This window comes from Octodon degus, unplaced genomic scaffold (assembly GCF_000260255.1).
Source record: "Octodon degus isolate 3935 unplaced genomic scaffold, OctDeg1.0 scaffold00096, whole genome shotgun sequence".
NCBI lineage: Eukaryota > Metazoa > Chordata > Mammalia > Rodentia > Octodontidae > Octodon > Octodon degus.
This window is the reverse complement of record NW_004524672.1, coordinates 10,400,520-10,411,177: the sequence shown is the minus strand read 5'-3', so window position 1 is coordinate 10,411,177 and position 10,658 is coordinate 10,400,520. Positions and strand designations below refer to the sequence as shown.

Below are 10,658 nucleotides of genomic sequence, written 5' to 3'. Positions count from 1 at the left end.
AAAAAAAAGAAGTGTATACAGCCACTCTCAATAAAACAGTCTGGTCTGCACCTTGCAGATTTCTTGATTCCCTTTCCTTTCCTCCCTCTCTCTCTCTCTTTTTTTTTGGCAGAACGGGGGATTGAACTCAGGCCCTTGCCCCTTGTGCTTGCCAGTCAAGTGCTTATTCTACTTAGCTATCTCCCCTGTTGCTTTTCTTTTCTTTTTTTTTTTTTGAACCAGGGAATTGTTACGTTGTACAGATGGCCCTCTGTACTCAAACAATCCTCCTGTTTCAGCCTCCCGTGTCTGGCTTTTTTTGGGGTCATTGTTCTGCCAATTTGCTTTTTTTTCCCCTTTCTTTTTCACTTGCTATATATCAAAGATATATTTACTCATGAGTGCATAGATAATCTTTTTTTTTTTTTTTTTTTTTTTTTTCCCCTTTCTTTTTCACTTGCTATATATCAAAGATATATTTACTCATGAGTGCATAGATAATCTTTTTTTTTTTTTTTTGTTTAGTTCATAGCATTTCAGAACATTAATAAACCAAAATGGGCTGAGTGTGGTGGCATACGTCTCTAATCCTAGCACTCACAGGAGACTGAGGCAGGAGGATCAGGGAGAGTTCAACCCAGCCTGGGCTACATAGCAAGACTCTTCAAAAACAAGACAGAAAAACAACAATAAATTAAAATGGGCCAGGGATGTAACTCAGTGGCATAGAACCTGCCTAGTAAGTGCAAGGTCCTGAGTTTATTCCTAGAAGAAAGAAAGAAAGCAGTCAATCAAAATGAAATTTTGTTCTAATTGATGTATCTTTCTCTAAGACAGATCCCCAAAGTGAAATTTCTGGGTCAGAGTATACACACTATAAAATTGGCTATGTAATTAAACTGAATTTCTTTCTTTCTTTTTTTTTTTTGGGTGGTGGGAGCTTGAGACAGGGTCCCGCTGAGTAGTTCAGGATGGCCTTGAACTCATTATGTAGCCCAGACTAGCTTGGAACTTGTGATGATCTTCTTGCCTTAGCGTCCGGAGTACTGGAATTACAGCTGTGTATGACCAAACCTAGCTTAAACTGACTTTCAAAAGATTATGTTAAAAAAAATTAAAAAATAAACAGATTATTATACAGTGTTCACAAGCTATAAGACAGTATATTTCCTCACAGACTCATCAACACTAGGTATTATGTTTTAAGTATTTAATTTTTGCCAAAGCTGAAAAAAATGTATCGTGTGGCTATGCTTAATTAGAATTTATTTTTGTAAGATTATGCAAACTTCCATATGGTTACTGACTATATTTATTTTTTAATGAATTACATGCATATTCCCCCCATTTAAAACAAAAACTAGCTGGGTAGGGTGGTGTAAGTTTATAATTTCAGCACTCGGGAGGCTGAAGCAAGAGGACTGCTGAGAATTTGAGGCCAGCCTGAGTTAGATAGCCATACCTTATCTCAAGAAAACAAATAAACAACAACAGGAATTTTTTGTATGTGCAGGGTCTCATTACACAGTCCAGACTCGTAGTGATTCTCCTGATTTCTGCCTCCCTAGTGCTGGGACTATAGGCGCACGCCACCATGCCTGGACTCCATCACTGGCTCAGTTGCTGGCATGGCATATAGAGCCAGGGATCAAACCCTGGGCCCTGCATTTACCTAAGCAAGTGCTTAGTCCGCTGAGCTATATTGCCAGTCCTAGCAACAATAATTTTAAAAACATTTGTTTTTCAGCCAGGTGTGGTGGTGCATGCCTTTAAGCCAGCACTTGTAAAGCTGAGGCAGGATTTGTGGCAGGTTTGAGTCAGCCTGGACTACAAAATGAATTTAAGGCCAGCCTAAATTACACAGTGAGAACTTGTCTACATGCACATGCACACACGCACGCATGCACACACACACACACACACACACGCACCCCTCACAAGGTATGTTTTTCTTATTGAGGAGCTCTTTGAGTTTTAAAATTAGCTCTTCCTTATATATTAACTTCTTACCAGTTCAATTAAATAAAGAAGATCAAACTTGTATATTTTTTCCATTAATTTTTATAACACAGCATAATAGGAAATTATATTTCACCAAATTTATTCAATAGAAGAACTGGCTGAAATGGTACCTGCTTGAGCAACACACAGGATGTCAGTACATAAACAAATGTAGTCCCTGAATGACACTTGCTATAAACTGTTAAGAGGATAAAAACGTTTTTTCCTAGGCTTTCCCCACCTTATTCATCACACATTAGTTTAAACATATTAAATGGTCAAATTGGCTAATTTCCCCCCAAAATGTCACCATATTACACTGTCAGGGGAAGTAGTGACAGCTGTAGCTGGAGGATGGCAGTCAAAAAAACAAGGAAGCTTCCTAAGAAGAAGATACAGGAAGTAGAAAGGATAGATTTTTTTCTATTAGAATAAGTTGGGGGCTGGGGAGCTGGCTCAGTAGAATAAGTGCTTGCCTGGCAAGTACAAGGGCCTGAGTTCAATCCCCGGTTCCATTAAAAAAAAAAAAAAAGGATAAGTATAAATACTCAAGTCTTCCTAATAGCGTACATTTTAGAAGTTTATGTTTTGGTTTTGGTGCTGAGGACCGAGCCCAGTGCTTTCAGCTTGCTAGGCAAGTGTTCTATGCTGAGCTAAATCCCCAGCCCCCTAACAGCATGCTTTGGATGAGTGAAATATACATGAAACTAGGGCAGGGAAAGATCAATTACCTCTGTAAAGCTCTGCCAAGACCCCAGTGGTAGAGACAGGCTGGGCCTTCTGCCCAACTCCTGGTTGCCATTCCTTTGTGGTACGGTCAATGTGGGGGACAAGACTTTCCAAGAATTGTAAGAGTAAGGAAAAGCCAGAGTTGGGCAGATGTATCAGAATGGTGTACTTCTTCTGGATGCTGCCTAGTGGACATGAAGCCCTTGTAGGACAGGCTTTGTCAAATGCTTGGTATAAGGTTATGCACTACTTTGCCAGCCTTCCATCAACAGGCACCAACTGCAAACCCAATTACAACATCTCAAAGTACAAAAATAGCACGTTAGCTCATGTTCTCATCACATTCATACAGAAGGTTCAAAAATAGCACACATAAAGCCTTAGGGTTGCTTGTCCCACTAGCCTGCTAGAAAACTACATACCTGAGCTCTCTTCAGAAGCTCCTGAGGACAGGGTTCCAGGTACTGTTTCTACTATAATCTCCATGTTTCCTGGGCCTTCTTCAGTAGCTGTGGCCTCTACCAGCAGGCAGCCTGGCTCAGTGTCCCCAGGACAGGTATTTGGGATGGGCCCCAGGATTCCGCGGTTAGAAAGAGCTGGGGGAATCAGCAATAGCTCGGGACACAGTCCATCCATTTCTCCAGTGCTGTTGACTGGCTGTGAATCCAGTGCAGTGTCTGCCATCACCACTGACCAGTGTGCTGTGGCCTCTTAAATGCTGACAAGCCAAGGAGAATAAAGACAAAATATGTTTAGTATATATACATAGCTCAGTACCTACCTACAGAATGTTCAGAACAAAGAGAATAAATGAGAATAAAGTTTAAAAAGGGTTAATATTAGGAGAGAGCCAATAATTTTAAGCTAACATATTAATGACTGTAGATTATTTTTTGCTACTAAATAGCCCTAGTCAAATCATTTTGTAGACCAGGCTGGTCTCAAACCCACAACAGTCCTCCTGCCTCAGCCTCCTGAATGCTGTGTGTGTCACCATGCCCAGCTTGTTTTTTTGAGACAATGTCTCACTATGTAGCCCAAGCAGTCCTTGCTTCAGTTCATGGCAATCCTCTTGCCTCTTGTAAGTGTACCATAGCTGGCCTTTCAATTTTTTTATCTGCAACAAAATTCTGTAGGGTCAAAAGATCTCAAAGGTCTCCTTACTACTTGGTGATCTCCCTATTCCTCAGTGTTGGGAAAAGGCCATTCTATTGCCACCTGACTTCCACTGAGGTTTCCGGATATAATTCTGTCTCTCCCCTGAGATCCTGGAACCACATGATTTGTCATGCTCCAGACCCACCATCCTCCTTTAGTTGTACACCCTTGCCCCCTTCTACCTCTTGCAGCTTAATGTGCCTTTTCCCCTTCTCTCTCTTGTCTGGCAACCAACTCCTAACTGTAAGAAGCAGCACAAATGCCATTTCCATGGGCCAGGGAGATAGCTCAGAAGAATAAGCACCTGCCTGACAATCAGGCAGGTTCAATCCCTGGTACTGCAAAAAAAAAAAAAAAAAAGTCATTTCCATAATGAAGGCTTCCTAATACTCAACTTTCTTTTTTGCAGGGTCCTGGTGGCTGTATCACAGCCTCAGCCCCAGTGTGTCACACTGCACTACTGTTTACCTCTTAGTCTGCCACCTAAATGTGGAGCTTTTTGAGTATTTAACCTGACGTTATCACTTCCATGAACACAGAATTCTGATGAACGATTAGTAAACACTGAGCTGCATCCGGGTGATATTAGGCATCTGGTACCCAGGTACAAAGTACAACTGAATTATATGTAGTTCCTCAGACATAAGTCATCACATCTGAAGAAATCTGCCATTAAGGCCTCAAACCGAAACATATGTGAGAAATGAATGGCATGTCCAGCTATACCTGGTTAAAATGTTTAAGCTGAAAAAATTTTGCAATTAATTTGAACAATAATTACCTCATGAAACTGAGTCACAGAAATTTAAGGTATGAACAGATGTTCCTTATTCTCCAAAATGTTTCTAGTCAAAACAGCTGATCAGTTGGGTGTCTTGTTGGTGCATATATGTAATCCCCGTATTCACAAGGCTGAGGCAGGAGGACAGCCATGAATTAGAAGCCAGCCTGAGCCACACAGTCAGTTCAAGGCCAGCCTGAACTACATAGCAAGACCCTGTCTCTAAAATAACAAACCAAACCAACAAAAATCCAAAAACAAAACTAAACAACAAAAAAATAGTGTATTCAGGAAGCAGGATATATATTTCTGTGGCTGAGGGGGTAAGCCTCCACTTACTGCTTGTTATCGCTGCTCTGGGCAATCTTCTAGCTTCTAGGAGGTGAGAGCCAAGAGGAACGCAGCGCCCTGTAGACTGAGAACCTTCACCTGCGAGAAAGCGAGAGAGGTAGCAGCAAAGTGGGCATAGGAAGAAATGTGCCTATCTTTGAAGCAAGGGCAATAAGGAAGGGGAAGGATAAAAGCAAGGGAGAGGGAAGGCCAGGGAAACTACCCCAGGCTCCCGGGTTACCACCTGCCTCTGAGCTCTGATTCACCGTGTGGCTTCGGACAGATGCAGCCGCCACGCTTCTCTGGGCCTCAGCTTTCCTATCTGTAAAGTGGAGGCGATGTCAGTGTCCACATTGTCAGGCTGGATCAAGAAAGCCAGCGAAGGGGAACGGCATTTTGTAGCCTGCAAGCCTTGGGGGGACCACGCGTCGTCATGACTGCGGTCCTGAGGAGAGGCAGCAGGGACCCGGGCGGGGTCCAGCGCTGTATCGTGTCTAAGGCGCGGGCTGCTGCTGACAGACGCCGGGGCCCGCTCACAGGAGCGCTCCCCAGAGCACCTCCTCCCACTGGTTCCCGCCGCCCAGGCCCACCCTCATCCTGGGCTCGAGGAACTTTTGCCTCCAGCTCGCTCCACCTCCACTTCCTCCCAGTTCACGCCCCGTGGCGGCTCACTCACCTCAGGAGACAGGGCCAGCGGGAGCCGCATCTCTATGGTAGACAGCGGCTGGAGCGGCCTCCCAGGGCTCCTTTTGTGTGACCGCCCCGGGCCCGTCCCCCTCTAGAACATCCGGCACGTGGAGCCACACTTCCCTGGTAGGCCAGTGGGTATTCTATGGTTTCTTTCCTTCCCTCGGTCGTCCTTGTCGCTCCCGTAACCCTGGAGCGCAAGGAGGACCATCGAGAGTTGTGGGACAGAGAGGCACAGTCGTTTCGGTGGGCGTGGCAGGAAGTAGCTGGGAGATTTAGGGGGCGGGACGAGCGGAGCTACACTCTAGGGCCGAGGGGTGAGACCATCGAGTCCTAGGGCCAGAGAGCCTTGGCGGTAAGGGGGTGGGGTGACCAAGTACTCCAAACCACGTTCTCGGAACCGTGAGCCGCTGTTCGGAAGGGCCTTCTGGGTGTCTGGAAAGGATTGAGGAAGAGAAGAGCTTTGTCTGTACCCTTCGATGCATAGGTATTTTGGAATTTTGGATCCCAGCTCTCCAAACCTCAGCAGAGGTCCCTGCTGTCAATTCACAGCCCTTCGTGTCGGGCACCCGGCTGGCGGAATGGCACGGGTGGGTAAGGAGGGCTGTCGGAGAGATGCGCTAGAAACAGTTTGGCTATCTCTCAGGGTCTTTTATTTTTTATTATTATTTTTTTACAATTGGACCTACCACGTCTTTTGGGGTTGAATTTAGGAACGGCTTTATGGAGAAATAGATGGGCAGAATGGAAAGAATAAAGAACGGGGATTCCGAGCCAAGAGAGCAGCAGGAGCGAGGAGGTGGGAGATGTTTTGCATATTTGTTGGGGGGGCATCATTAGGAGCTAAGCCATGAAAAACAGTTCAATGCCTTCTTATGGAGGTCCTCAAGTACCAGGCTGAGTTTGTATATATCGGTCAGGTTCTGTAGGGAGCCAGACATTGAAAGCATTGGAAAAGGGAGTAATATAAATTGAAGCCAATTCTCATGAAGCAAACTTTAAATCTCTGTATAGCTGTTTAGTGATGTGATGCAAGAGCTGGACTCATTAAAATGCCATGCCAATAAAAATTTAAAGACCGTTTAGGTGGAAGGCAATGAACATATAGTAAGTCCCTGGTTTAGGAATAAATTCTGTTCCTGGGGAACATTCATAAGTCAGCTTGGTTCCTAAGTCTGACGAAGTGAGTCTTATACAGCTTTGACACAAATATACAATGTACATTGCTTTGTGCTTCCTAGCAGACCCCTCCACAACACCACTGCTTTTCCTCTTGCTTCCAGACAGCCCAAGCTCTGATTAGGCACTGTACTAGGGTACACAGTCACTGCACAGTAAGCACACAGCAGCTCAAGTGTAACTATGTCCAGCAGACACACGTGCTACCTCTGGGATTTGTTTACATCTGAATGTTCCTAATGTGAGGTTTGTTCATATCTGTAAGTTTGCAACTTGAATATTTATAAGTCCAGGACTTACTGTAAACAGGACAGTAGGAATTAGGTGTGTAAAGGACAGGATATTTGAAGGACATGTGATCACCTACAGATCCAGGGAAGAGCTGCCCTTGCTAACTCTAGGCAGTGGGCCTTTCACTATCTCAGTAGGTTCCAGGCTCCACACAGATTCTGTTACCCTTTTGTGAAGCCAGTTACATTGCTGCCTTGGATCTAAAGAATCTTCAAACACATTCCTCTAGGAAACAGATAGAGTAAGCTGATGAAAGGCAAAATGGAATGAAGGGCCTGAGATGTTGGCCCTTGTATTCTAACACCAGCTTTGCCCTCCACAAAGAGAATATTAAAGCACAGAGTAGTGCTGACCTTCCTGCTTCTGCAGGAGGGAGTAGGACAAAAGCTAGGGACATGGTGGGTTCTAGTTTCTAAACTAAACTTGTGTTTTGTCCATCTCTACTGCTCTCCACCCCTAGGTTTAGATAATGCCTCACAGCCTGTAGGCTTTGGTGTTTCCCTTTCAAGATGCCACTTTCAGACTTTTTTCTAGCCCTGAAGGACAATCCCTATTTTGGGGCTGGATTTGGGCTTGTGGGTGTGGGCACAGCCTTAGCCCTGGCCCGGAAGGGTGCTCAACTGGGACTGGTGGCATTTCGGCGGCATTACATGATTACACTGGAAGTGCCTGCTCGAGACAGGAGCTATGGTTGGTTGCTTAGCTGGCTCACCCGACACAGTTCCCGTACTCAGCACCTCAGTGTCGAGACTTCATACCTTCAGCATGAGAGTGGCCGCATCTCTACCAAGTTTGAGTTTGTTCCCAGCCCTGGGAACCATTTCATCTGGTAAGGTTGGGAGCCAGGGAGGGCTCTGAGTAGAAAAGGAGAATATAGAAGCCTAGGTTTGTCACATTCTCCTTCACTTACCTGCTTGGCCATTCTTATTCAGGTATCAGGGAAAGTGGATCCGGGTAGAACGAAGCCGAGAGATGCAGATGATAGATTTGCAGACGGGTACTCCTTGGGAATCTGTTACCTTCACAGCCCTGGGCACTGACCGCAAGATTTTCTTCAACATCCTTGAGGAAGGTGTGGGATAGCATAGGAGGACTTTATGGGGGGGGATGCAGGGATGGAGGCACTGGACATCAGAGCAAGGGTAGTTTGGAGAGGAGGGCTAAGAGGATTGGCGCCCATCTGAGCAGGGGACCAGGAGGAGGCCATTTTGGTGAAGAATCAACAGTGGTAAAGAGAATTACTGACTTTGTCTTATCTCTGCCCTCCCAGCTCGAGAGCTAGCCTTGCAACAGGAGGAAGGGAAGACAGTGATGTACACAGCTGTGGGCTCTGAATGGCGCTCCTTTGGCTATCCACGCCGACGGCGGCCCCTGAGTTCTGTGGTTCTACAGCAGGGTGTGGCTGATCGAATTGTCAGAGACATCCGGGAATTCATTGATAACCCTAAATGGTACATCGACAGAGGTGAGAACTAGTTAGTGTCAGGGTTAGGCTGTTTGCGACCACTTTGTTTCAGCAGAGAGGGGGTAGTCTCTGGCTCAAGTCCCAGACACTTCTGGTGAAGGGAAAAGAAAAGTTGCCTATGCAGACAATTTCAGAAATCACCAGGCCAGTATGGGACAGGGCTGGGGATGAATGTGGACACTGGGAGCAGAGTAATGATTCACTTTTCTTAGGTCTTGTTTTTCCTGGCTATATCCGTAGGTATTCCCTACAGACGTGGCTATCTGCTTTATGGGCCCCCTGGTTGTGGAAAGAGCAGTTTTATGTGAGTAGTCACAATTTCTCTTAGCCCTGTGAAACTTAGCCTTTGTGGTAAAAGTGAGCTGATGGGGTTGGAGAGGGAAATTAATCTAGGGACCATGAAGCAAGATAAACATGAGAAAGAACTTTGCATGGGTTGTGAAAGAGACAGGCCCTTTGAGACAACTCCTAGGACTGGGGCAAAAAGCAGTTGGACCCAAGGAAGAGTCCCCAGGTTGCCTGTTACCTTCTGCCATACCATGGCCTATAGCACAGCCCTGGCTGGAGAACTGGAATACAGCATCTGCCTGCTGAGTCTCACGGACTCTAGCCTATCTGACGACCGGCTCAACCACCTGCTGAGTGTGGCCCCACAGCAGAGCCTGGTGCTCCTGGAGGATGTGGATGCTGCTTTTCTCAGCCGAGACTTGGCTGCAGAGAGTAAGTGAAAGTGCTGGGGATGGGGAATGGTTTTAAATGAGGACAGTGAGGCACAGTATAAGAAAATAAAAATCCAGAAGGCTGATGGAGGGTACTTGGGTTGGCAGTACAAGGTACTGTGGAGTAGGGAACCATGGTGGGTATGTTTATTCTGAGTGGTGCTGTGACCATTTAGCTTCCCTATCTGTCTCTCCCCAGACCCTGTGAAATACCAAGGTCTAGGTCGTCTCACCTTCAGTGGGCTGCTTAATGCTTTAGATGGTGTGGCTTCTACTGAGGCACGCATTGTGTTTATGACCACAAACCATGTTGACAGGTAAGGAGCGAGACAAGACTCCAGATGATTTGTATCTTGGGAGAACCAGGAGATAGAAGTGACTATCCTTTGCAGGGGGTTCCATTAGGACTGTTGCTTATAACTCTGCTTTTCCTCTGAGGCTGGACCCTGCCCTCATACGCCCCGGACGAGTAGATCTTAAGGAGTATGTGGGCTACTGCTCACACTGGCAGCTGATGCAGATGTTCCAGAGGTTCTATCCAGGCCAAACACCTTCCTTGGCTGAGACTTTTGCAGAACATGTCCTTCAAGCTACAACCCAGATTAGTCCTGCCCAGGTACAGGGCTATTTCATGCTGTATAAAAATGACCCTGCAGGGGCAATTCATAATGTTGAGTCTCTGAGGTGATTGGCCAGGCCACACTCAGCTCTCTTTTCTTAAGAAATCAATAAATACTTGCCACTCTGTTCTGGTCTCAGACTTCCCTTCTTTCCTGGCTGTGCTGTGTTTGCAGGGGCTGCATTACAGATGCCAACAAGGGTCAGTCATGCTACCATATGTACGGATGATAAGGGATGGCCCACGACAGAAGAAGAGATCTTAGAAAAAAGGGGAAAATATATGTTTCCACCTAAGGGCATCTAAATAAGAAATATGCAGGCAGGTGTGGTGGTTCATGCCTATCATTACAGTACCCTGAGAGGTTGAGTCAAGTTCAAGACCAGCAGTGGAACACTTTCTCAAAAAAGCTGGGGGTTTGCAAGTCGCGGGTCAGGAATGTGGCTTACTGCAAAAAGGTTCAGTCCCCAGTATCACCAAAAATGTGTACATGTGAGGGTACACCCAGTGGGTTGGGTTATTTTTGCCCCTTTAGGACTATGCTGAGCTGTCAACCTCCATCAGTTTACCCAGAAACTCATTACTCTACTGGAAGTCAAAACCCTTTTGGCCTTGCTCTCTTGGGAGAACAGATTAAAGGATGAAGGTGGGGGCCACTCTGCAATATCCCAATCGTGCTAACACACAGAGGCATACTTCACAAGGAACTGCTAAGCAAAA

The 10,658-nt window shown here is 45.9% G+C and overlaps 2 protein-coding genes across 12 annotated transcripts in view; one reads left to right on the top strand and one right to left on the bottom strand.

The window, feature by feature from the left end:
- Znf142 (zinc finger protein 142) overlaps positions 1-5,737 on the bottom strand; it is a 21,578-nt gene extending 15,841 nt beyond the window's left edge. For 2 of the 6 annotated variants that reach the window (XM_023723012.1, XM_023723017.1), the window contains exons 1-4: positions 5,655-5,737; positions 5,223-5,300; positions 4,988-5,077; positions 3,132-3,427 (exon numbers count right to left, since the gene is read on the bottom strand). In XM_023723012.1, the coding sequence (XP_023578780.1) occupies positions 3,132-3,393 (262 nt within the window). In that variant the 5' untranslated portion in view covers positions 3,394-3,427; positions 4,988-5,077; positions 5,223-5,300; positions 5,655-5,737. Of the gene's footprint in view, positions 1-3,131; positions 3,428-3,873; positions 3,920-4,171; positions 4,206-4,648; positions 4,780-4,987; positions 5,078-5,222; positions 5,301-5,654 lie in introns of those variants that run through there. The other 4 variants (XM_023723013.1, XM_023723015.1, XM_023723014.1 and 1 more) reach the window with 4 other exon arrangements.
- On the top strand, positions 3,107-10,066 carry LOC101578679 (mitochondrial chaperone BCS1). 6 transcript variants are annotated; one of them, XM_023723021.1, is made up of 9 exons: positions 5,682-5,791; positions 6,379-6,464; positions 7,596-7,964; positions 8,068-8,207; positions 8,406-8,600; positions 8,841-8,904; positions 9,151-9,320; positions 9,519-9,636; positions 9,758-10,066. In XM_023723021.1, the coding sequence occupies exons 3-9, from the start codon at positions 7,645-7,647 to the stop codon at positions 10,005-10,007; spliced, it is 1,257 nt and encodes a 418-aa protein (XP_023578789.1). In that variant the 5' UTR covers positions 5,682-5,791; positions 6,379-6,464; positions 7,596-7,644; the 3' UTR covers positions 10,008-10,066. The 6 variants fall into 6 exon arrangements, with proteins under 6 accessions (XP_023578791.1, XP_023578790.1, XP_023578789.1 ...); XM_023723020.1 differs by lacking the exon at positions 5,682-5,791 and adding an exon at positions 6,029-6,152; XM_023723023.1 differs by lacking the exons at positions 5,682-5,791; positions 6,379-6,464 and adding an exon at positions 3,107-3,170.
- The last annotated feature ends 592 nt before the right edge of the window (positions 10,067-10,658 follow it).